At 44.2% G+C, this 25,583-nt stretch overlaps 1 protein-coding gene across 9 annotated transcripts in view; it reads left to right on the top strand.

Moving 5' to 3' along the window:
• The window catches only part of DEPDC5 (DEP domain containing 5, GATOR1 subcomplex subunit), a 41,258-nt gene that overhangs the window by 2,895 nt on the left and 12,780 nt on the right, over window positions 1-25,583 (top strand). For 4 of the 9 annotated variants that reach the window (XR_014616586.1, XM_084217257.1, XM_084217253.1 and 1 more), the window contains exons 6-34: window positions 764-847; window positions 1,500-1,549; window positions 2,008-2,077; window positions 2,396-2,474; window positions 3,426-3,487; window positions 3,915-3,984; window positions 4,408-4,480; window positions 4,618-4,721; window positions 5,018-5,092; window positions 5,704-5,838; window positions 6,275-6,336; window positions 6,431-6,504; window positions 7,020-7,089; window positions 7,599-7,635; window positions 8,055-8,175; window positions 9,646-9,866; window positions 11,402-11,605; window positions 12,272-12,407; window positions 12,777-12,874; window positions 14,795-14,860; window positions 15,714-15,785; window positions 16,231-16,387; window positions 18,122-18,282; window positions 18,634-18,751; window positions 18,914-19,081; window positions 19,928-20,147; window positions 21,025-21,158; window positions 21,492-21,600; window positions 24,338-24,400. Coding sequence is in view for 8 of the 9 variants with exons in the window: in XM_084217257.1 (XP_084073383.1) it covers window positions 764-847; window positions 1,500-1,549; window positions 2,008-2,077; window positions 2,396-2,474; window positions 3,426-3,487; window positions 3,915-3,984; window positions 4,408-4,480; window positions 4,618-4,721; window positions 5,018-5,092; window positions 5,704-5,838; window positions 6,275-6,336; window positions 6,431-6,504; window positions 7,020-7,089; window positions 7,599-7,635; window positions 8,055-8,175; window positions 9,646-9,866; window positions 11,402-11,605; window positions 12,272-12,407; window positions 12,777-12,874; window positions 14,795-14,860; window positions 15,714-15,785; window positions 16,231-16,387; window positions 18,122-18,282; window positions 18,634-18,751; window positions 18,914-19,081; window positions 19,928-20,147; window positions 21,025-21,158; window positions 21,492-21,600; window positions 24,338-24,400 (3,093 nt within the window). In the remaining variant the exon portion in view is untranslated. Of the gene's footprint in view, window positions 1-763; window positions 848-1,499; window positions 1,550-2,007; window positions 2,078-2,395; window positions 2,475-3,425; window positions 3,488-3,914; window positions 3,985-4,407; window positions 4,481-4,617; window positions 4,722-5,017; window positions 5,093-5,703; window positions 5,839-6,274; window positions 6,337-6,430; window positions 6,505-7,019; window positions 7,090-7,598; window positions 7,636-8,054; window positions 8,176-9,645; window positions 9,867-11,401; window positions 11,606-12,271; window positions 12,408-12,776; window positions 12,875-14,794; window positions 14,861-15,713; window positions 15,786-16,203; window positions 16,388-18,121; window positions 18,283-18,633; window positions 18,752-18,913; window positions 19,082-19,927; window positions 20,148-21,024; window positions 21,159-21,491; window positions 21,601-24,337; window positions 24,401-25,583 lie in introns of all 9 variants that reach the window. The other 5 variants (XM_084217259.1, XM_084217260.1, XM_084217255.1 and 2 more) reach the window with 3 other exon arrangements.

Raw genomic sequence — 25,583 nt, 5'->3', positions numbered from 1 at the left:
CACTTACTCAAATCAGAGCCCTGTGACTTTCCATGTATGGTAGTCTGGGGGAAGAAAGGCATTTATTTTTTGTTGAGAGATGTTTAGTCTTCTTCCCTAAGAAAGTGAGCCTTAGACTTTTGAATTATTTGTTGGTTTGTTATGTGTTGTTTCTCTCCCTACAATCTCTGTTCTCTTTTTGAACTCTATGATCCTGCTTCAACAGAACTTGGTAGAAATGTAGACATTTCAGATATTTTTAAATTTCAGAAATTCATGATAACCAGGCACAATAAAGAAAAGCAGAAAGTTGCCTAGTCAAAAGAAGAGCCATGGCCTGGATTTGCATTATTTGGTACCACAGAGCCTCTTACAGAGAGACATTTCCTGTAAATGTTCCAACTGTTAAAAGAGCTGCAGTCAGAACTGCACAGGACAAAAGTCTGCAGGAAATGGGGTTTTCCTTAATGTCATGAACAATGGCAGTAATTTATTTCAGCTTCCAGTGTGCACTAAGACTTGTACAGGTTTAGTCCTTGGGCTTTTTCTGATCACATTGTGCAGCTCACAGTATTTGAGGTACATACACAACTTTGTTATTTATTTGTATGGGCTTCCCCTTTATCTTTCAGTTTTAGGGATATTGACTTCTTTCAGTTTAGGGATATTGACTTGTTTTTGAATGGCCCTTCTTGTAACATTTGGTTATTAAATGAACAGATTGGTGGGCCCTACTTAAAAACAACCAGTAAAATCTAAGGAGTGTTTTTCATCCATTTCCCAGGAGGTGACCTTGGACTTGGTGGAGCTGACATTTAAAGATCAGTATATTGGGCGTGGGGATATGTGGAGGCTGAAGAAGAGTTTGGTAAGACCCCTGCTGCCCTTGGGCAGGGTGCAGGTGATGAACCTTGCTGGGAATGAAAAGAAGTGCTTTGCAAAATGCAGAGAGCCAAAGACAGTGCCTGCAGCTCCTGAGGATCTTGTGCTTCAAGTGGCACATCAGAGTTGGAGAAATGGGTATAAATGTTGCAGAAAAACAAATCCCATCATTTCCTACTCCACTGGTATAATTTTGATTACTGCCTTGGGCATTGAAAATGCTCTAGAGAGTTTTTTTGCTTATGATCTGAATTTTAATGATTTGCTGCATTTGGAAGGAATTGAATCCAAATGTTTTTCAAGTAGAAGTATGCTGAAGTGTCCCCTCTCTGAGAGTACCACTTAATAAGCAGCTATTAGAATATCTTCTGCCTGCATCTTTGAAGTGCAGTCTTTGGCTCCTCTGAGTGCAGTGAATTAGGCAAATGATCCCAGTTAGAGTTGATCTGTGTTAAAAGTGATTTTCTGTTGCCTATTACAGAGGTTCTGTAGGCTGAGCTATTAGTAGTAACTACACTGAATGGATTTTGTGACTTCTGTCATAAAAATCATGTTTGAGTGTGAGTGGGTTTTATGTACATTGTTCTCCTCACTCTGAGCCTGCTCTTCTTCTAACACCTGTAACTCTTCTTTCCTAGGTCAGCACATGTGCATATGTCACCCAAAAAGTTGAATTTGCAGGTATCAGGTCAGTGCCTCCTCTGAGGGCTTACTGTTACTTATTGCTTTAACTTCATGAGTTTTAAGTATCCAATTGGAGACTTTTCTCTGAAAAATCCTTCATGTTTCATTGTTCTCTTACTCAGCTACAGATTTCTGTCTGCACCATGGGGTGGGGGAAGGCTTCTATCTGGTTGGGGGTAAAAGGCCAAATAATTTTATTTTTATCTCTTTGAATATTTACCATCCCTTCCTAAACTGTATTAATAGTTCAGAGGGGATTATTTCAGTTGCTTTTGGGGTGACAGAGGGACCAGGAAATGTGCAGATGCAGAGGGAAATGGCTGTTTGACATAGTCTGGGTTAAACATCAGGTTTTAACCAAATAAGTCATCCTTGAGTGCGGATTTTGGTACATCTCTTACTTGCTCAAATACTGATTCTCTAATCTTCATGTTCAAATATTCTGCACTTCTTTTCTTCCAGGGCCCAGGCAGGTGAACTGTGGGTAAAGAGTGAGAAAGTCACTTGTGGCTACATCAGTGAGGACACCCGGGTAAGAGCTCAGGAAACAGGGGGAAAGCAGTTTTTCCCTTCTTTTCCTTGCCTGCCAGGATTTTTGTAATTCTGTCTTGCCTGCAGATTTGTATGGCTCACTGGAATTTGCTCTGTTGTGAGGTCAAGAATGGCAATAAGTTCAGGACAATGAATCATTATTAAACTTCAGCTCTGCTAGGAATGACTTGTTAGAGGGGAATTTCCCTGTGATGCAAGGGCCACAGTTGTATGAGTTGCTGTGTAGTTGACCTCTTCATTTGGGCCTTCTAATGAATGTTAAACTTGGTTTTAAGTGAAATCTTGCCTTCCTTTGCAGGTGGTCTTCCGCTCCACTTCTGCCATGGTTTATATTTTCATCCAGATGAGCTGTGAAATGTGGGATTTTGATATTTATGGTATGTAGGTAACTCTCATTGTGGATGGTCACAGATGTCCTTTCTGCCTCTACTAGAAAACTGCCCCTGCTATTTTTTTCTGCCACTACCAGTAAACTAAAATATCCTGCCTTTGGCCTAAGCAGTGCTGCAGGGTGTGTTGTGGTCTTTCCTTAGATCCTTCCTTGCAGTGCCACCCATTTCTGTCCCTGTCTGTGCCATCCTTCTCCTTTCCCTGTAGAGCCTGGGTACCATTATCTCAGCCACTAAATCACTGTGAGCACTGGAAAGGTTTTCTGTGGATATGAACATGTTGGGTGATGAGGGCAGGTGCAAATTTGTGAATCCTGAAGCCAGAAATGTGTGGAAGTCCTGTGCAAAGAGGACCTTGATGGTTTAGATTTCTCCTGACATTGGCATCTTGAGGAAGTGAAACCTGCCTTAGCCCAGGCTGAAGTTGATAACTTCAGCTGGAAGTATTACAACTTCAGGCATTAAGAATGAGTCACTTCTCTGTGTCATCCTATTTTTTTTCTGGCTTAATTCTTTAGCAAACCTCTTGCTACTTCCTTTGACCATGTGTTTAGGCATATGGAACTGGGCAACTATTCAAATCAGAGCAAGGGATCACTTGTGCATTCTCTGCCTGAAAGACAGTACAGATGCTTTCCCAGCATGCTGCAAATGTGTTGGAAAAATGAATTGAAGGTCTCATCCTTCTGGCATTAAGTCTTGTGTTTGCATTCTCTGAAAAAAATGGTGCTTTTAAATCTTTTTATCATAAAACACTCATGATTTTTAATCTTTTTACCATCTCATCTTAGTGATAGTGCCCTTTATTATGCACACAGCTGCTTGAGATTTAATAAATATCATTGTCCTAGAATCTAAGGGTTAGATATGCCCCATATCTAACTTCTATAGGTGAAGTAGCTATTGTTATCTGATGCTTGGGAGATTTTTATTTTGCAGGGGATCTATACTTTGAGAAAGCTGTGAATGGTTTCCTTGCTGACCTCTTCACAAAATGGAAGGTAAGTAGTTGATTGAGTTCAGTTTTAATTTTTTATTTTTCTGTAGTTGTTAGGGACATCTCTCTGAACAGTAACACATCAGAATATCAAATTGCTGTGGGTATAAACAAACTGTGGCAACTGTCTGTTTTCTTAACAAAAATCTTGGCAACTACAGAGAGGAGCTTCTTTAGAGACTGGTGGAGAGTGCTCCTGGTAAATGTGATATGGCCAAGCAGCACAGAATCTGCAGGACAGACCATTTGTTATTTCAGAGAGGCAGATGGAACACTAATGCAGATCCATTAATGCAGCAGTCTAGGTTTTGTTAGTTACTTTTGTTTCTAGGTGTGAGGGAAGAAAGGCTGTTACTATATGTGTATATACACATCTTTTTACCAAATGTGACTTTCAATGTTTTCTTTTTGCATTTGTTCTTCCTGGACAGGAGAAAAATTGCAGCCATGAAGTGACAGTGGTTCTATTTTCAAGAACATTTTATGAAGCAAAATCTATAGGTATGCAAATTCTCTATTTTCATGTTTCTGTTTTTAAACCTATCTTGTCTCTTGAAAGTTGGTCACAGGCTGACAGGGACTTTTCTCTTTTTTTAATTGCCATGTTCAAAGTATTCTCTATCAAGCACAGTAGGTACACAGCCATTGTTATGAAAGTACTGCAGTCAGAACCTTACATAGAAGAGTCTTGCAAATTTTCCCCATCATACTCAAGCTGTCATATTGGTTTAAAAGCAGTTTTTTATTATATAGGAGGTCTGATATTTCTTCAAGTATTTTGGTTTTTGTTTTCTTGCTGGAGGCTTTTTTTTTTTTTGGTTTTTGTTTGTTTATTTTTAATGGAAATAACAGCTTTTTGCTGGAAAAGATTAGTAATTTCTATAGAAGAGCATGAGGTAAGATGTGCTTTTCCATCCATTTCAGATGAGTTTCCTGAAACACATCGTGCATCAATTCGGCAGGATCACGAGGGAAGATTTTATGAAGATTTTTACAAGTATGTTTTCTTCCCAGTTCTTTTCACCTCTTGTCCCACAGTGCACCCTTTTGTGCAATTCTTTATAGTTTGTTCATCCCTTCTCACTTCCCCTCATAGCTGCTTTCCTGAGCCTCATCAGGCTGTGTTTTTTCTAGAGTTGTAGTTCAGAACGAGAGGCGGGAGGAGTGGACATCCTTGCTTGTGACCATTAAAAAGCTTTTCATCCAGTATCCTGTGTTGGTACGACTTGAGCAAGCAGGTACAAGAAATCTTCCTTTCCCTGCTTTTATCCTTATCTCTCTCCTCTTTTTTAAACATCTTTTAGCTTGTCAGTGAACTATCAATTTTAGCTGGTGTCATGCTACTTAGTGCTCTCCTGGCTGGGCAATTTGCCTCAGTCTTTCTGTGGAACTTTAAAAACATCCATATTTCCTGTCATTTTTGAACCAATAGTATTTAGCACAGATGTATTTTTCTGTGGCTTTTTTATTATATAAAGCTAGTATACAGGAATTATGATTTTCTTTTTTTTTTCCTTTCTGAATATTTTTCCAGAGGGGTTTCCTTCAGGTTATAATTCTACCTCAGCACAAGGGAACTACCTAGAGGCTATAAATCTTTCATTCAATGGTAAGTTACAAGCAATGGGTAAAAATACAACCATTCAAGCAGCTGCCAATGAATGGCTGTGGACTTATGTTACTTTTTCCTTAACACTATGAAGAGGAGGGGAATATTAGGGGGTCACCTGCCTTTGTCTGAAAAGAAACATCCAGGGTGTTCTGACAGTATTGAGAAATTCTCTTTGCCCAGGATTTTCTCTTGGGAGGCTGAGAAGCCTCAGCTTCTCCTGTTTTGCTGCTTTGGAATGTGGTCTGGAGATTGTTTATCCAACATGTGAATTGTTTTTACTTAATGGCCAATCACAGCCAGCTGTGTCGAGGCTCTGAGGAGTCAGGAGTTTTTATTATTCATTCTTGTTAAGCCTTCTGTCTGTGTCCTTGTCTTTCTTTAGTATAGTATTAATGGAGTAGGAATGGGAATGGGGATGGCAATGGGGAGAGGAATAGGGGATGGCAATGGAGTAGGAGTAGGAATAGGAATGGAATCGAATAGGGTATCAAATAGGATATCTAATCTAATATAGTAATAAATCAGCCTTCTAAGAACATGGAGACAGGTTGCTCATCTCTCCCCTCGTCCTGGGGACCCTGACAAGCTCCACCCTTTCTCCCTGGCAGTGTTTGACAAGCATTACATCAACCGCAACTTCGACCGCACAGGGCAGATGTCGGTGGTGATCACGCCCGGCGTGGGCGTGTTCGAGGTGGATCGGCTCCTCATGATCCTGACCAAGCAGCGCATGATTGACAATGGTAAATAACTCTGCCTGCTGCCTCTCTGCAGGCAAACACACATCTGGGGGAGATCCAGCTGCTTCTGGCTGTGATAAAGTAGCTGCTGTAAGCTGTGTGCTCTGGGAGGAAGGGTTACAGCTGCAAGAATTATGTCTGCACTTTGTATTCTTTTGTATTTCTTTTGTTTGTGACAGAGAGCTTCACCTGTCTGTGCAAATGTTTCTCTTAAAGGATAATCTTGCACAAGTTGCATTAGTTAAGGAAAATAATTTCTTATATCCCCACAGGTACTGTTGGTTTGTAGCCATACCATGGGACCATTAACAACCATTTTTCATTATTATTGCCTCTTTTAATATGATGTGAATACATATTGGGTCTTCAATTCAAATTGGTGATCTGTTTTGTCTCAGTCCTGTTTGGATAACTGAACTGTACCATTGTCTGTTTACAGGGATAGGTGTGGATTTGGTGTGCATGGGAGAGCAACCCTTGCATGCTGTACCACTCTTTAAGGTAAGGCTGCTTTCCCTTCTCTTGTTCTGCTACAAATGTTACTCATGTTGTGACTGGCTGGATACAGGTAGATGCTTCTGAATTACTCTTACAGCTCCATAATCGTTGTGGCCCTGGTGACTCACGAATGGGTGATGACTACAATATCCCACACTGGATAAATCATAGGTAGGTGAATTCTATCAGCTTTTGCTAAACACTTCTGCTTTGCTTTATTCTTCATAATCTCTTGAATTCTCTTTCTTCTTTTATGTCCTCTGCCTTCCTTGTGAAGCAAAGGAAATATTACATTACTCTTGCAGAACTCTGGGCATTAATGCAACCTAACAGAAATGACAGGGTTTTCAAACAGCTGGTGTGAATCCCTCCAGTTGTGTAAATCAAGAAGAGTTGTGTAAATGGCAGAGTAGAAATGGATGTCTTTCTGTAGAAAGAGAAAATGAACTGGGCAATGCAGGTGTTTAGCATATTAAGAAGTGTCTAGACTGAGGCTGTAAAAGTATCAAAGCCCTGTCTTTAGGCAAAGAGTAGCTTGTCTCAACTATCCCTCAGTGTTTTCCATATTTTTTTAATGCACAGAAAGGTATTCCTTTATCCAACAGCTTACTCAGGTTCCTGGGCTGCTTACTGTGCAGCAAACCAACTGTGCTGAGTTCTTAAAGCCACACTATTTTTTCTTTCAGTTTCTACACATCCAAAAGCCAACTCCTGTGTAACAGCTTCACTCCACGGATCAAGCTGGCAGGAAGGAAGGTGGGAATTTTCTGATTTATATTTTCTTACTAGCTTGTCCCATAGCTCTTTTCAGTCAAGTATGCCAGCAGCTGGAACTAAGTTTCTGTGTTAAAAGGCTGAGAGAGCAAAGCTGCAAGGTTTGTTGTGGGGATTGTGAATGAGAGGTAGTTTGTAGGTCTTTCCTTCCTAGATAAAACTAGGTGAGAAATGTTTTAGCCACCATCAAAATTAGTTTCATTCTGTAACAAAGAACTATGGAGAGGAAGAAAGGTGTTGAACATTGTGTTTTTCACACAGGTTTGTGACCAACTATCAGTATTTAATATTTCTGATGTTGTCTGGCTGCCTCACTGAGTCAGCAAACTAAACTTTGTCTGCTTGGTCACACTGGGGATGTTTCCTTAGAACATGCTGACTGATTCCCTTCCCTCTGTCCCTCTGTCTTTTCTGTTGCTCTCTTTTTTTTTTTTTTTTTTTTCTTTTTTGTTTTTTTGGTCACTTCACACTTCCTTTGTTGGATCCTCCAGCCACTGACAGAGAAAGCAAAAAGTAATCGTGATGCCTGTAAGTAATTCTGTTCTGGAATGATCTGTCCCACTGACTCCCAAAAGTAACAAACAGCTGCAGGAAGACAATGACACTTCAGCCCAAGGAAGGGACAATTGTTACAGAAAACCATCAAACTCATATTTGAGTATTTCCCATATTTGTTACCCGGGATGCTAATGTGCACGTGCCAGTTGACTTCTTGGCAATTATTCATTTAGTGTTTAGGATGGATGGGGGAAAGGCATTATGGCCTCAGGCAGCCTGATTCAGAGGCAGCACCTTTGATAACTGAGCTGCTCCAGCTGCTCTGCTCATGACACTTTGGGATTTCTTTTGGAATAGATACTTTCCTTAGGGGTGGGAGGCGCTTACTCTGACTTGCAGATCTTGAACATTCTTGAAAGAGGTTCCAGTGCTGTATAATTTTATTTCAGCATTAGGAGCTCCAAAGGATGCTGAGAATGCCTTGCCTATCCAGGTGGATTATGATGGCTATGATGCCCAGGTGTTCAGACTGCCTGGCCCAGCCAGAGCCCAGCGCTGTAGCACTTTCAGGTGAGAGGCTTGGGGGTGCACTGCTTCTGGAGTAGCATGTTGTGTGTGCTTGATACATAAAATACTTGGAGAAATACAAAGAGAATTGATCTCCACATGCTCACAGTTGAACAAGAGGCTTCATCTGTACCTGATCTTCATGACTGGTTGTCTAGTGTTTTACTTCTAGAATGGTATGTGGAGTCTAGGAAAAGGCATAAATATATTTTTTTTTCTTTAAATCTTTAATTTTGTTTGAAGTGGAATAAAGCTAGTCTTTCTAGCAGATTTTGCAAGGGGCTTAACAAAGTATTTGCACATTAGACTTGCACAGAGTTGTAGAAATAGATTGTTTGATGCACTGCTTAGTAACTGGTGAACAGAGTGGTGAGGAATCCTCTCTGAAAATGATGCCTGTCTGAATAAGAGAAGAGGCAGAAAAGCTGAGTGCAGGTTCTCAACTATTCCATATCCTTTTGTCTGAGGAGAAAGGCTGATTATTCTCAGATCCTGACCAAATTCATTGAATGAATGGTAAATTTCACTGCTTTTTCAGAAATACAGGGTTGATAACTTGTTTTGAAGTACTTTTTTTGCTTTGTTTCTTTCAGTAGTATTGCCTAACTCAGAGCATGTGGACTCTCTTGTTAGTTAGTGTGTTCATTTGAGCAGCCTGTAGGAACCCATGCTTGTAGTAAATCAGGGCAACATGCATGAAGGGAGAAAATGACGAGGAGGACTCTATTGATATCAGAAGGCAAATTAATTACTTTATTATACTATATCACACTACATCTAAACTGAATCTGAACAAGCACCCCACTCAATTGCACAGAATCTCATGACTGTCAGCCAACAGTCCCGACACAGACACACATGGATTCAATTGGTCAGTGAGTCAAAACACTCACACCAGAATCCAGTTACCAATTCCCTTCAGGTAAACAATCTTCCACAATGCATTCCACTTGTGAACAACAAGAGGAGCAGCAACTGAGATAAGAATTGTTTTTTTTCTTTCTCTGAGGTTCAGAGAATGTGAATCCCAGAAAATATCCTTGGGAAGTTGTGCCTTGTTTTTCTCTGCGAAGAGAAATGTGGCCACACATGCTGAAAGATACCAGCAGGATTTAAACAGTTCATAATTCCAGGTAGTTTCCCTATAGCTACATGGTTCTGTCACTGTAGGCTGAGGTCTGGTATCTATTAGGCCACATCTCTACCTGCTTGGTGTGGTGTCTGTAGGATTGCAGAGGGAGCTGAGCAGGTCCTTTCACAGCCCTCATGCTGGGAGTGTTGCAGTGTTCTTGTTGTGTTGTGTGATGTGCAGAAGTATAAATTACCCAAGCAGTCAAAAAAGATAGCGATGGCTTCCCTGGAATGCTCTTCTTGGGATTGCCTGCTGAGCACTGAGTCTTCTGCTTGACTTGGGCCTGTCCCAGCCCCCTGCTAACCTGGGGGTTCATCTGTCTGTGCTGTCCCTGGGAGCAGGTCGGTGCGGGAGCGGGAGAGCCGCACGCGGAAGAGCTCCAGCTCGTACGACGTCTCGTGCAGCCCGTCCCTGCAGAGCCGCGCGCTGCCCCCCGAGGAGGTCAGGAGCCAGGCTTCTGATGACAGCTCCCTGGGCAAGATCTCCAACATCCTGATGATCCCACGGCCCCACCTGCACCAGTGTGAAGTCAGCAGCTCCTTGGGCTATACCAGCACCAGAGGTCAGCCTGGGGCAGGTGGGAAGTGCCTTTGGTGGGGAGAGAAGGGGGAGGTTTGTGTTGGCCACTGCCAGGCCAGCACGGTGGAGATGGTGCCTGTATTGGCACTCATGGTACAGCTCTTCCATGGCTGCGGCTGGGTGTGCATTCTCCCTTTGTCATCCTTGTCCAATTCCATTGCTTTTTCTTAATAGCTTGTCCTAAATAGAAGTGTCCTGACACTGATTTGCTCTTTTCCCTTGCCTATTGCCTTCTTTAGTACTTGACTATTCTCCTGTGCCTGCCTTCAAGTGTGGACATACACAAGGAACTTGTATTATCCAGGTCACCTATAATCTATTGAATGAGAACTGGCCTTAGCAGTGAGTCCTGGGGGCCCCTGCTTATAACATTTCTCTGTGGGGATTTGTTGTCATTAAGACTTACTTTCTGAATCCTTCCTTTTGACAATGTACTGCTGTGCTGTCTCAGTGTGTTAGCAGTGCTGGTACTCCTCTTTTCTTCCTTTCCAATTTAATTTTGTTCTCAGTATGCAGTATCTTCCACAAACCCAGCTCATTTCTAGGTAAATTGTATTCCTCTTGCAACTGTTTTATCTTCTATAAAATTCTATCCCTGAAGGCTCTTTATGATTTTTTTCATGCCATGCTGTATGACACTGATATCATATTTATCCTGTCACAGGAGTCACAGTTACTGGTGTGGAGCTGCTCTCACACAGTGTACTTGACATCACATCTACCATTCATGTTTTCCCCTGCTCTCAGTTAATACAATTCTTTTCTTTCTTTGGTATCTCTGTTGCTCCTTTAGTTTGAAGGATAGTTGTATGACCTAGCTGAAGGTGTTCAGTTGGATGAGGATTTCTGTGGATTAGGAGTGGCAGAGAGGGAAGAGCCAAAGAAACTGAGGTTTTTCACATGTTGTATTTGACAATATAGAATGGTAAACGAGACCCTTCTCTTTGGGATTTCCACTTGTTGGGCACAGTAATCAGAGTAATTTCTACTTATCTAGCTGGTATATTTTTCTCTCCTATTTCTAAATAACTGCACTTCTGTTCCACACTGAATAGTGACAACTAACTGGTATCTTGTGGAGATCATGTCCCTTGTCTTCTGGGAGTAATCCCTGATTTTAGTGCTCAGAAAGGGCATGTGTACAAGGCTCAGCTGTGGCTTTGGTACTCCTCCTGAAGTTTTTATGTCAGTCTTTTGATTCCTCAAGAATTCTCTAAGGTCCTAGTAGCCCTTCATAATTGGCTTAGCAAGTGGTTTCTTAATGGATTCATTTAGTAGAAGTTTACAGTTTTACAGCAGTGCTGTAATGGCAGATGGAGTAATGGTTTTTCTTGTCTGGGTTCTTGTTTACATAATAACTTTCAGGCTGGATAGGAATTGCTTTCAGCTTCTCTTCCTGGTTATTTCTTAGGTCTCCTTATTTCCCCTTACCCTGGGCCATCTTTATATCCCTGAGCAGTTAATTCCCTTGTGCTTGGCTCCTGCAGGATCTCACGCTGGCTTGGTTGTGTTTTGCAGATTTCCTTGAGAACATGTTGGAGTCTCAGCAGCGCGACTCCAGCGCCCCGGGGCGGTTCCACGTGGGCAGTGCCGAGTCTCTGCTGCACATCCGCCCGGGCGGGTACGCGCCCCAGCGCGCCCTCATCAACCCCTTCGCCCCGTCCCGCATGCCCATGAAGCTGACGTCGAACCGCAGGCGCTGGATGCACACCTTCCCCGTGGGTGAGCTGCCTCCCTGCCCTCCTTCCCCATCAGCTGCCTCCCTGCCCTCCTGCCCCGTGGGTGAGCTGCCTCCCTGCCCTCCTTCCCCGTGGGTCAGCTGCCTCCCTGCCCTCCTTCCCCGTGGGTCAGCTGCCTGTCTCACTGCCCTCCTTCCCCATGGGTCAGCTGCCTCACTGCATACCTGGCTGCTGTGGCTGTGCCCTTGTCCAGGATTAGCATAGCAAGAGAGCCAGTGAGAGCTCTGGGGTGTTAAAGTGCTCTGCACACTACACTCATTTGTGTGCAGGCCTGAGCAATCCTCTTTTGGGAAATACCTCTATTTGCAAACAAGCAGCAACAGGTACAGAACAATTCCCTGTTGAAGGGAGCCTAACCCTAACCCTGTTGCAGGGAATTGTAACTACAATTTGGGTTGATTTTTCTCATGCTGAATTGTTTGCGTAATTGTTTAATGACTTGTAAGTAGGCCCTTCAAAATGTTTAAAAAAATACTTTTCTTCACTTGCTTCAGAGCAGATGGCAGAGGTTCAAGGCTTCGAAGGTTTTGTGAGCATGCTTTCATAATGTCCATTAGCTCCCATTGCTTGTTTTGTTGGCAAAAGAGGGGAAAAGCACCTGAGGAATCAGTGCAGATGTGGTGATCAGTGATCAATTGTACCTGTGTAGGTCCCTCAGGAGAAGCTATCCAGATCCATCATCAGACCCGCCAGAACATGGCAGAAATGCAGGGCAGTGGGCAGCAGGATCTGACACATTCCTCTGCGGAGCTGCTGGAGCTGGCTTACCATGAGGCAACTGGCAGGTGAGCCACTTGCTCAGTCTTCAGTGTTGGGCTTACAGACCATGAGATCAGGTCTGCAGATAACCAGCAAAGCTTTATTCCTCTCCTGAGGAGGTGTGAGTAGCTGGTTCTGTGCTGTCCTGCAAAGGCAGTGTTTGGTTACTGCTGGAGGCAAACAAACACTCTGGACATTTTTGGAACGCTGTCACGGCCTTCTCTGTGCTGCCCTGCTGCCGTTCCGTCTCTGCCGATGTCAGCCAGGGAAGCGTTTGCTTCCAGCCGGGCTGGGCTGAGGCGGAGGGGCTGAGGGCTCCTTGGTACCTTTGCTAAAAGCAGGGAATGGCCCGAGTGAGCAGGCTGTACCAAACAGGCTGCTTGCTTTCTCTGCAGACACGTCAGCTCTCGGCATCCGGGGGACAGCGGCTCCTTCCTGAGCTTCGGCGGGGCGGAGGAGTTCGGGAACGGGCTGGGGGCCGGCCCCGGCGCAGGTAACGGGGCAGGGCGGAGGAGTTCGGGAACGGGCTGGGGGCCGGCCCCGGTGCAGGTAACGGGGCAGGACCCGCGGGGGGCCGGGCACGGCGAGGCAGGAGGAGTCGGAGTGGGAAAATAGTGAGCTCTTCGTGCACTTACTTGGACTCCTTGGTGTATGGTAGTTCTTTGGCTTGCTTTGTTGGTTTTAGTTTAGTTTTGTTTGATGTGGCTTATAAGGTTTGTTATAGAAAGATGCTCATTGTTCACAGGTAATGAGCTCTCAGGCAGGAACTGAGTTCTATAATAACAGAGCAGTGATGTTCAGACACAAGGAATAACTAAATAAGCAAGCCTTTTCAGAAGCCTTTTTTTTTCCTTGGTGGGGTTACCTTAAACTGTTATCCTTTAGAGAGATGTGTCTGTACTTTCAGTTTAAGATTACCTCTCTCTTTCTTAACTTACCCAGACACCTGAATTAGTGAAAATTCTCTACATTTCTTTTCAGCCCTGTAAATGGAACAACATGCCATATTAAACATTCTTCTGTGTTGTCTGTTTTTTTTGTGACCTACCCTCTGCTTTTGTAGATATGCATTTTAGTTAGGCACACGGAAAAAAGTTGAACTTTTGGACTACAGCATTCAAGACTTATTTTCTCAAAAATAATTTGACGTTCTTTTCTCAAAACCAATTTATTTTTTTTTTAAGAATAAATTTGCCCTTTTGAATTACATTAGATTAAGACAATTTTGTTTTCCATTATGCCTTGCAGAACTGTAAAGAAGTTAGCAGACTTAATTTTCTTGTGCCTCATCTTGTATTCACATAGTAACATTTAAAATTATTTTCTGTTGCTTCCTTCTGTGATTTTCTTCTGATTATATTTAATTTTCTTGCTTTACATTTTTGGTATTTTCTGACTTCCAGATAGGCTCTGTTTGTTTTTGCAATTGCTGAACTGTGTTTCAGCTGGCTGCAGTTTGCACAATGTAAATGCAGAGCATGTCCTGGCAATAAACATGCTCACATTTATGGAATTTCTTTGTTTGTAGACCCTCACCTATCTGTAGGGGCCGCACGGGGTATTCAGTGTTGGACTGAGAGCTCTCCCTTATAGTTTGAGTCACCTCTGAAATGAAGCACTTTGGAGGGGGAAGTTGTGTTTTCTGGAATTTCCAGTAATTTCTTATTGAGTCTGGTTCTCCTCTGCTGCCTGCAGCATGGTTTGGTGCAGCACAGGCTTCAGAGTGAAAAACGATCCCATCTATTTCCCTTGGGCACTTTGTGGCTGTGCCCCGCAGATGGAGGTGGTAGCTCTGAGAAGGAGCTCCTGCAGTTGCAGTTCCCGGTGTGGATGGCAGATGGCAGGAGGAGCTGCTGCAAGGTGAAGCCCACTCGCAGCCAGCTCCCCTGTGGGCTCCTGGCATCATCACCTAGCAAATATCCACCCTGTCTCTTACAGGGGAACAGCAGTGGTGCTGGTACCACTTTCCTGGGTAAATCCACCTAAGCTAGTTTTAAACAATAGTTCCCTTGAAATGTTTGGAGGCTTACTGAAATTTTTATTTTGATCAAAGGCTTTGAAGGCAGCAGTTTTTCTTGTCTCCTTAGCAACTCTTTTTCCCTCATGTGTCACATCAGCTGTTTATAGGAGCTTATAGCATCTACTTTTCAAGATGTTTCACTATTTTGGGGAGGAGAGTTTTGTTTGGGTTTTAGCTGTTGAGCACTTCTAACGATATGTTCAAGTTTGATCCAAGATGTATTTTTTCCTCATTAATTGGCTTAGTGGATTTTTCTGCTGTGCAGAACCCTGGGATTTTCCATGCAGAGAAATTCTGTGTCTTAAAGCATCATCACACTTTTGATTTATTTTTATTTGAAATTCAAGAGAAGTGCGTAATTGCTTAAAATAAAAAAACATTTCTTTCTTGTAGGGGTGAACCTCAAAACTCAGAACAAGGATTCCTTGGAAGATGCTGTCTCTAATTCTCCAGATCCAAGTAAGCAGGAGAAAGGTTTGGAAGAGAGTTTGCATAGGTGGGAAGATGGGAGGGAAAGGGCATGTACATATATAGAGGCATCAGGAGGTGGTAGGCAAGGAACTGAGGAGCCTCCTTGGTTTCTGGCAGAGGTTTATTTTGGCCTGCAGTAATTTGCAGGATCTGCCTGTACTGTCTCACTGTGGTTGCAGTTCCGTAGTTCTTAACAACATGTGAAGCTGTTTGTTGTGTTACAGCTGAAATTCTTTCCTTACCAGACACTATTCTGCAAAAAGCTAAAGCTGCTGAACTCTTATCTGCCTCTCAATATGAAAATTTGTTTGGTACCAGCTTGTTGAAGTAGAATTAGTACAGTCAGTTTCTGAATTTGGTACCATTTACTGAGAAATATCTGCCTTCACTTCCTAGAGAAACAAGTGTGTCACTGCTTAAGAAAGCATTTTCTTTGTAGTAGTCTGTCATACATTAATTTCTTGCGCAGCGTTCCTGCCATTGGTGTTAACAGTTTTATAGTAAAATAAATTTCTGTCTGTAGGAGCTCTGTGACAAGAAGTTAAGCATCAGTAGGTGATACAGATTGTTTGAATTGGGTCAGGATGTAATGCAGTAGTGTGAATGGTCAGTGGTCAGAATGCAATGAGCTGATGATTTGGTATAATCTAGTTAGCTTTTCCTTTGTAATGTCTAGTTTTACATCCCTGTGAACTCAAAACTGCAGCATAACTCTAGGAAAGGGTGTGGGAAAAGATTGCTTCCCAAGTTACTATTTTTCCGGTCTTCCCACCCCTCTGGATATATCTTCTGTTTTTATAACTGTGGAAATACTCCCTTTTCTGCTGTTGTACTATTCCAGAAAGAGGCTGGTCTGTCATTCTTTCTCTCCTCCTCTCCAGCTCCTTCTGCAGTTGTCTAGGATGCAAAACTGGTCTGATTTTCTTGTTCAGACTTGGAATGTTGATCTGTTTATTAATAATCAGTAACTGCACCTGACTTGCTGTAATTTTGGAAGAGCAGTGGCTATGTCAGCTCTAGCTTTCAATCAAGAGGAAATGAAATGTATTAACTTGGAATGCCTTTTGCATGATGGGATTGAATCAGCATGTGCACTGCATTGTTTAACAAACTCTGTCTCTTTCTCTCCCTCCCTTCTTCCCGTCCTATTTTCTTTTTCCCTTCCCATTCCACACCCCTTTTTGTCCCTGTTGACTTTATGCCAACTGTTTTTCGTCTCATTCTTTTAAACTCTCCTCTTCACGCACTCCTTCCATCCTGCTCCGCACCCTGTTTTTCCATGGGTGACCCCACGTGCCCCCCTTGTGTGCCCCCATGACACGACGAGGCAGTTCTGACGCTGTCTGCTCCCCCCATAGTGCCAGGCTTCTGTTGTACAGTTGGAGTGGACTGGAAGTCCCTGACCACCCCTGCCTGCCTGCCCCTCACCACCGATTACTTCCCCGACCGCCAGAGCCTGCAGAACGATTACACCGAGGGCTGCTACGACCTGCTGCCAGAGGCTGACATGGACAGGTTTGGCCAGCACCTCCTCTGTACAGTCCTGTGCTAAAGGAGCAGGTGATGGAAGAGGATCACTGCAGTCTGTGCAAGCTGTCTCGGTTTGGAAAGGCCAAGACCATTTTCTTCCCTGAAGTGAAGAAAATGAACCCCCCCCCCCCCCCGCCTCTGAATTGCTATGAATTTTAAATTAAGGGGCTCTCAGGCAACAAAAATTATGGGAGGAGGAAATAACAGTTCTTTAATAGGGAAGAAAATAAAAGGATAAAATAAACGATGCAGTAAAACAAAAACAGCACTGACAGAGTCAGAACTCAACCTGACACCCTGTGGGTCAGGGTGCTGGCAGCAGTGCCATTGGAATTGTGGCTGCAGCCCTCCTGCAGTGCCAGGGGTGGTTCTGCTGGAGCAGGGATCCTGTAGAAAAGGGTGGAGTCTTCCTTTGATGATCCAGTGGAAGAAGAGGCAGCTGCTGTTCCTCTGGGAAATCCAGTGGAGAAGCTGTGCAGTTATTCCAGAATCTCCAGATTATATCTGGGTAGGAATGCTTGGCTCCTCCCTCTGGGCTCACAGCTCCCAATGGGATGCTGCAGTTCTTATCAGCCATGCAGTGACATTCCATAGCCTGTTATCAGCAGGTGTCCCCTCCCAAGGGAGGAGTGATCGTGATCACTCAGAGAGAAATAAGGGAAACAGCCCACTTGACAAAAGACAACTGCCATGCAGATGGTAATAGCACACATCCTGCCTTGCAATCTGGAACAGAAGTGAATGATGGATTGCTAACAGAGCAGCAGAATACTTATTTTTTTTTTTTCAGTGATACCTTTGATCTTTTCTGATGTTCTCACCTGACAGTACGGTGTGCTCTGTAGATTTGATGTTAGAAATTGTTTGGATACAAATTTTTGTCTCTTTTCTGTTGTGTTTTGATCAAAATATTCAAGCTATCATCTCTGTTAATCTACTTTCTAGCAAGTGTTTTGGAAATACTAAATGAGCAAATGCATGTGGATACAGTATTTAAGATGCTTATCCTCACTCTAAAGGATATTTAAAGAATCTTGTTGGAAAACAATTAGGTGGACAAATAGAACTCTGCTTGTCTCAGAGGTCTCTGGTAACTATTCTTTAATGGGGTTAGTTTGATTTTTACTGAAGCAGTCTCATTATCTTACATTTTTTTCAGTCTTTCCATAACTTGTAAGACATCAAAAGACCTGCCTGTGTTGCTGCTTTATGGGAGCAAAACAAAAGTATTAATCAGGGTGGTTGATATACATTGGAAGTAATAGGATTAATGAAGAAACACCTGAAAAAAAAATGCCAGTAGGAAGGCAAAGTTCAGAGCAGGAGCTGCACTAAGGTGAATGTGTTCTCTGACCCCTCCCTGCTCTCCACTTCCCACTGTGGGAAAGGCTGGAGCCTTGCTGCCCACTGGCATTCTGAGCTCTCCTGAACATGTACAAACTGCACTGAGGCTGCCTTCAAAGTGCTGGAAAAGTCATCCTTGGGCAATTTATTGTTCCACAACTGCTGTAGGCAAATTTGTTACTGGTTGCCAAACTGCTTTCAAAGGCAGCAGTAAATATTGCCAGACAGCTCACACCCTGTTCCAAAGGTGCCCCTTTTCCCTCCTGCTCCCACAGGCAGGTGTTCCCAGGCACAGGGCTCCAGGGCCCGGAGCAGAGCTAAGAATAGGTGTGTGATCAGCTTCCTTATTGTGGTCTGCTTAACCTTTGTGTCCAGGAGGGATGAGGAAGGAGTGCAGATGACAGCCCAGCAGGTGTTTGAGGAGTTCATTTGTCAGCGCCTGATGCAGGGCTATCAGATCATCGTGCAGCCCAAGCCGCAGAAGCCGGCGCCGGCCGTGCCCCCCCCGCTCAGCAGCAGTCCCCTCTACAGCAGAGGTGAGTGACCTGCCCTTGGCAAGTCAGCCAGTCCCAGGAACCTCGAATTAGGCACATCCACCAGGTGCTCAACACTTTATGTTGGCTCTTCTTTGGTTCTGCCCAGGGAAGTTCTGAATGGGTTGTGTATGAGTTCCAAGTGCTCTTCTTGGCTTATGATATCAGCACATCTTTACTGTAAGAGCAAATGCTGCTCCCTAAAAATGTGGCCTGAAAGCTGGGATTTAGCTTGTGCTGAGATCAGAAGCCCACTTCTGGACTCCAGCTCTGGAGTCTCTTCCTATAGATACAGTTTGTTGATAAATTTGTGAGTACTGCAGTAAGCTGAAGGGTTTTGCTTTTTACAACTAGGTCTTGTGTCGAGGAATAGACCTGAGGAAGAGGATCAGTACTGGCTGAGCATGGGCCGGACTTTCCACAAAGTCACCTTAAAAGACAAAATCATTACAGTGACCCGGTACCTGCCAAAGTGAGTGTCTCTCTGCTTGAGCAGCTTGCTGTCAGTGTTCAGAGGAGCATTCTTCTGCAGCTCTGTGCTTGCTTGAAAGAACACCTTTGTTCTTTTTAGGAGAAGAAAGAGAAGCATCAGTATTAATAATACTGAGCTTAATGCTTGTGTTTGATCCTTTAGGTATCCATATGAATCTGCTCAGATAAACTACACCTACAGCTTGTGCCCCTCACACTCTGACTCTGAATTTGTCTCTTGCTGGGTAGAATTTTCCCATGAGAGACTAGAAGAGTACAAGTGGAATTACTTGGATCAGTATATCTGCTCTGCTGGCTCAGAGGATTTCAGGTGAGAGCTTCTTTTCCATCCAGACTGTTCTGTGTCCTAATTGCCTCTTTTTCTTTTTGACCTAAAATTTCATCATCAAGTTCAACCCACGAATGCTCAGTACTCCAGGGAGAATATCTGGCCTGCTTTCCCTGTCAGCTTCCAGCAGCTGTTGCCTTGTGGGAACCTTGCTCTGTGTTGCTGCTGCTTAATCTGACCTTTGATACAGACTCTTCATCTCAAAATTCAGCATGAACTTCTTTTTTCCTCTGCTAGAAATGCAAAGAAATAAGATAGCATTTTGTACCACACAGATGCTTTTCTTGGCTTCTTACTGATTTCTGGGTCTGACTCAAAACTTCCATTTATTTTGAAGCTGTTGCAGGTTTGCTTGAGTGCTGGGCTTGACATGCAGTCCTACTCCTAAGCTGTGGAGCAAGTGCTTACCAGAAATGTGCAATATCTCCACTAGTATCAATAGCTTTTTTGATATCTTCTCCCCACACAACCAGTCTTTATCATCTTTTCTTTTCAGGTCTCAGTCAAAATACCTCCTACGCTAATGTGCACCTTGAAAATTCCTTTTTGCATGCGTATTTTTAGAGAAAAAGCTTTTGGGGCCTATCTTTTACAGAAAAGAAAGCATATCTCTGTGTGCCAATTACTCTGAGGATGGCCTTGTAGCCAGTGATATTCAAATTCTGCCCGTTCCTTTGCACGTGTGCTCGTTCTGTCTCAGGGGTAGCAGCGAGGGTGCTCGCTGCACTCACTGAAATGTACAGCAGGTATAAAGATTTATACTTCAGATTGTGGAAAGCCCTTCCCAGGAAAGTGCTGAGCTGTGTCCTGCCTTCCCCATTGCTGCAGCCTTATCGAGTCGCTGAAGTTCTGGAGGACGCGGTTCCTGCTGCTGCCCGCCTGCATCAGCGCCACCAAGCGCATCATGGAGGGGGAGGCGCACTGCGACGTGTACGGCGACAAGCCCCGCTCGGACGAGGAGGAGTGGCAGCTCCTCGATGGCTTCATCCGCTTCGTGGAGGGCTTGAACCGCATCCGCCGCCGCCACCGCTCCGATCGAATGATCCGAGTGAGTCCCGCTGGGGCCGGGCGTGCCCTGGGCCGCTAACGAGGCGCTAGCAGGGAGAGCATCCCGGGCAGGTGGGGCACGGTGCCCCTGGCCGTGCCATCCCTCCCTAAAGAACGCTGCTGAGCCGTTGCTGTGTCAGCTTTCGGACAGAGGGGCTCCATGCACTCGTTTTGCATCACAGAAGTGATGTTTTGGGAGAGGAAACAGAGCTTGAGGAAATGTCCCTGGCAGGAGCATCCTGTGCTGCTGTGACTGGACCCAGGCTCAGGGCAGTTCTTGCTCAGGGACAAGCCAGGCTCTAATGCACTATCTTGTCCTGGCACTGCTCTGTTTTATACCGTGGCCTGTCTTTTGTTACCCAGGAGCCTGATGCCTCCTCTTTGCAGATGTTCTCTGCTCTGTGCTGCAGGTGGGCTTAGCCTGGGTGCACCACTCTGCCTTGTGGTGCAGACAGTTCATCCAAAGGCGTCTGAGATAGTTAAGCTGGGCACTTCTGGGTTAACCTGGTCTGGTTCTGTGCTGCAGATTCAGGAGAAGGATTGGGAAAAGAGAAATATGTGAGTGAATTTTTTGATCAACGGTAGTTTCAAGAGGCTGAAGAGAAACTGGCTAATGTGTATTAAATCCTGTTCCCATTCTCACAGCAAATGGGGTAATTTATTTTGAAGCAAATTCACCTTTTCCAGAATAACAAACATGTTTTTTTCAGAATAACATCCACAAAAGACTATAGGCTATTCCACTTCTTGTGGACCAGTGCTTTGACTCCCTTTTTAAAGTGTGCTTCATTAAGCCCTGCTGGCATGAGGTGTCGTGTTCTTGCTTACTAGTTAAGCCTAGCTTGACTAAGTCTGTGCTTCCATTTTTTCTTTGTTAGAAAGGGTCTGCCATGAAAGGCTTGCAGATTGCTGGTCCAATTCCCACTCACTCCCTGGAGCAGTCTGGACCTCCCATTGGGAAAAAAGGAACCTCAGCACTCTCAGCTCTGCTGCAGATGGAAGCCAGTCAGAAGTGAGTCTCCACAGCCTGTGTGAAGAGCCAAGAACATCCCTCCTGGGCTGGCTAAAGCACATTTGGGGAACCTTGCCTCATGTTCTTTTAAATACATAGGAGATTAATATTTTTAATGCTATATTAGTATTACACATGTATAATAAAACTGAGTGCAAGGGTCCATGTTGTTTGTGGGGGTAAAAGGTACTTTTGGAATGTTGGATCCGTGCCTCAGTGTGTGGGAAAGCAAATATCTGAAAATGCAGCAGTACCCCTCTGCAACAGTTGCCTCTGGGGGGAAGCTGACACAAAGTCTGTTTGAATAAACTTTATTCCTTCCTTTTCTTTGAGGACCCTGGGGGAGCAGCAAGCAGCAATGCTTTCTGGGAAGAGCTCTGGCCAGCCCTCAGAGAGTGGGAGCATTGCTATCACCCCCACCTATATGGACAGCCCTCGGAAGGTAAGGACTCCCTGGGCTTTCTTTAGCTGCTCTTTCTACATAAAAATTCCTCAAATAATCAAAGTTTATTTCTCTGAGCACTTGGCTCCATCATACCACATTTTACTCTAATCCAGCAAGGGCTGCTCCTGTTCTGGCCTTTGTGTGCAAGGGCAGAGGAATTCAATTCTGTAAGAGTGACAATGGTGTGGAATCCCTGGGATGCTGTCTCAGCATTTTGCTGATCCAAGTGCTGTTTGCTAATTAGTGCATTTCCTTTGCTGGTAGCACATTTCATTTCAGTCATGGCTTGACTGCTGGGTGTAGCAGTGCAGTGCTGTGTGCATCTGTGTGCAGGCTGTCTTGGAGAGCAAAATCAACCTCTAGCTTGTGACAGTGTGAACACTGAGTGGGATTTTAACAGCAGGAACTTGAGTCTCTTGCCTCTGTTTAGAGGAGGGGGTGTGTTCCTGAGAAGTGATTTAGGTGTCATTCCTTCACTGGCTGGACTCCAGGCTGGAGAAAGTGATCTTCCTGGAGCTCTCTTGAGGCACTTAAAGAAAAGACTGTGCTATTCCTCAGCCTTTCTGTCAACTGTCCTGTGAGACCCAAGAGAGCAGGAACTCTGCCTCCAAGTCCAACCAGAAATATTTGGTTACTTTTCTGTGTTCTGACATGAAGGTCTTTCAACTGAAGTAACAAGGAACTGAATAAAGGTAGAGGACTTAAATGTGACCTGTCTTTGGGTGTAACAGTTCAAATATTGTAAAGAAAAAGTTCTCAGATTTACCACTACCAACACTTCTTTCAGCATTTTTCTTTAAGCATCTAATGTTTCTACATCCACTGTTTTGTGCCACCACCAGGAACAAGTATTGTGTTATCCTGGAGACTTAGAGATTAAAAGTTGAAGTGATAGAGCAACTGTGATCATCTTAGTACTAGACACTTATTGTGGGATCAGTGTTTGGAGAGCACAGATGAGAGTCTGGAGCAGGATGTGCTGGGCCTGGAAACAGCAGGTGCCCAAACTGACTCGAGGTGTGTGTGCAGACTTCCACATCACAATCAGGCTTTGCATGCTTCTCTTCTACCATTTTGAAAAACCAGCTTCTCTCTTTAAATACAGAAATCTTAAATGTCCCTCTCTGCCAGTAAAACTGGTGAAAATTCCACGTGGGAAACAGGAGAGAAGAATGTTATGTCCAGTTCTGTGTGCCAGAGGGGGCAAGAGGCCAAGTGGGCTCCCCAGCAGTGGCACAGGAGGGTGCTGGGACCAAACCAGCAGACTTTGTGCTACCAGAAAATGCCATTGGGAGTAATGCTAAAAAGTAATGTTCAAAAGCCTCTCTGGAAGGCTGACTGGAGACTCTGGAAGAGTGTGTTATCAATTGAAGGCCTTTCATGCTGCAGCAGTAAACACTCCTGTGAATATTTACACACAGGGGCTGGGAGATAAGCAATTGCAATCTCCTAATTGATGGCTTTTGCCTGTTGGAAAGGTGCCAGTGGGCAGGCAGCATGGTGCTCTCTTGGGAACAGCAGCCAGTGTGTGCCTCGTGTCACAGCCCCTGCAGGGCTCCTCAGCACAGGGAGCTCTGGCTTTCCACACACTTGCAGCCAGAGAATTGACAAATTATCACAGCTGTGAGCTCTGCCAGCAGCCAAGGCAGTGAGTGCTTTTCTAGGATGTCCTTCAGTGCTTGAGTTATTCCAGATGAAAACTGAGCCACTGGCTTTGCATCACTTTGTTTCAGAGTAGAATTGACAAGTCACTTGAGCCAGTTACTGCCAACACTGTGGTTTTAACCCAGTGAGTTCACTTGATCTGTGCTCTGGTTGGGAAGTCTTTGCCCTTATGGATCCAGGGCACTTGGCTCTGCTTCTGCACAGTGTAAATTGCCAGTCAGGTGAGCCTGGCATTGATTCTTCCCAGAAACTGTTTTATATGTATGTACCAAGGTAAGCATCATCTTAACTGCGGGCTAGACAAAAATATTTTGCCAAGGGAACAGAATAAAGAATTGCAAATAGGGAATGAAAATCGAGATGAGTTCCACTCCATTGTCTTGTGTGATAAGAGAATCGTGACACATCTTTGAATAGCAGCTGGGGATGAGTTCACTGGGGTTTGTCAGTAGGCAGGAGCATAGCACAGGCAGAGTCTGTTTAATTTTGCATGAAGTATTAAACACAGTGTTGGAAGGATCTTTGTGATGAGTTTTTCTTCCCTTTCCTTTGCGCCATACCAGACTTGCATGTAAGAGGAAAAGGGTGCTTCCTGAAAAGAGCTCCTTTGCCTCTCCTTCTTTATCATTTGAATGTCTAAAGATTAGGAAAAAACCTGTCCTTCTTTGGATATTTGTCATTACACCTGTGGTTTCTGTATTTCAGTTTTGTATTTGGGATGGAAGCCCCCATACTTCAGAGCTCAAGGCTTTCTCCTTTGAAGTATGGAGGGAAGGCTGCAGTTTCAATTGGCTTCTGATCAGTGTGGGTTTAAAAATTTTGGGAATGCATCTGTGCCAAGGAAGAGCAATGTCTTGTTACAGAGAGAGAAAGTAAAGATATGTGTGTGTGTAATTCCTGATGCTGTGCATTCTGCTGCATCTGACCTTCTGGCTCTGGGATTTGCATTCTCCTCATACTTTCTCTCTGTGGTCATTTCATACTTGCACAACCTTGTATTTGCTTTTCTTGAACTCCTTGTACCTGTTGCTGTTGCCATTAATTGGCCTACTTCCTCTGATGCCTTCAGGATGGGGCCTTCTTTATGGACTTTGTTCGCAGCCCACGCACAGCTTCAGCCTTCTACTCCCAGGTCAGTTTGGAATGGGTTGTTGTCATCTCTGGCTTTTGCATTGAGGTGATGGACAGCATTTGTGTCCTGAGCTAACACGCTGGGAACCTGTGTTGGTTTTCCATTGAGAGTGAGATGTACAGCACTGGCAGAGCAAAGTGGCAGATGCAAGCATTTTATTGCACCATTCAATGTCTGTGCTGTGTTTTGGATGTTCGTGTGCCCTGTCTCGCTGTCCTTTGCAGTCCTGTCTTGTCAACTACTAAAGCTGCTCTTTTTGTTTTTCAGTAAGTGCTTGTTTTCCATCTTCCCTCACTGAACAAAATGGCAACAGCTCACTTGTCTGGTTCTTGGCTAAATTTCTTCTGTGGTGTTTGACAGGTGACTCTGGAGATATCCGAGTCAAATTGTCTCCTTGGGTTCCTGAACAACTGAGGCTGAAAATACATAGTATCATCTCGGTTTAAAAGAGCCCTTGTGACTGAAGTTGTTTGTCCACTTAACACCAGTTAGGAATTAGCAGTGACACTGTGGCCATGGGAAATGCTGCTGCTTGAAGTGAGCCCTGAGGAGGGAGAAAGGCTTTTGCTGGCTGTGGGCACTGAAGGGTTGACCCTGGAGCACCTGCTGGTTTTGGCTGCCCAAAAAGGGACATCTGCCATTAGAGATTTCTGGGCTGTGAGAAATGGCATAAATAAAGGACTTCTGGCAGTCAGACCTAAGTCAAGCTACCAGCTTTGTGATTTTTAGCTGTGTGTGTGCTGTGGATTCATCACGGCAGAGCAGCCCCCGTGTTTATACCAGCTTGAGTTCGAGTTCCTCTGCCGTTCGTGTTCTCTCCCCCACCTCTCCAGCTTTTATATAATGTGCCTTTACTAAACCATACGTGTTAATGACAGATGGCAATTACAGCCTGTACTTAGCTGAATCCTTCAGCATTCATGCTCTTTCTGAAATGATTTTATGGTAATTTTGTGAACTATTCAGTCTACCATTGGAATAGTGCGAGTGTTCCTGCGGGAGGAAAGTGTTCCTGTTGTCTTGGCGACATAGGTGTGGGTGGGTGTCACCCAGCCTTCTCATACTGCCCTGAGAAAGGAGGGAAGATGAGCTGGGGTTTTTTTTTTGAGCATTATGAAACTTGAATTCGTGTGCATATTTGCATATTTTTGAGAGTTAGGCTTGAAACTGTATTTGCTAAATG

Source organism: Fringilla coelebs, assembly GCF_963513975.1.
Source record: "Fringilla coelebs genome assembly, chromosome: 17".
In the NCBI taxonomy this organism is placed as follows: domain Eukaryota; kingdom Metazoa; phylum Chordata; class Aves; order Passeriformes; family Fringillidae; genus Fringilla; species Fringilla coelebs.
This window is presented reverse-complemented; position numbering and strand designations above follow the sequence as displayed.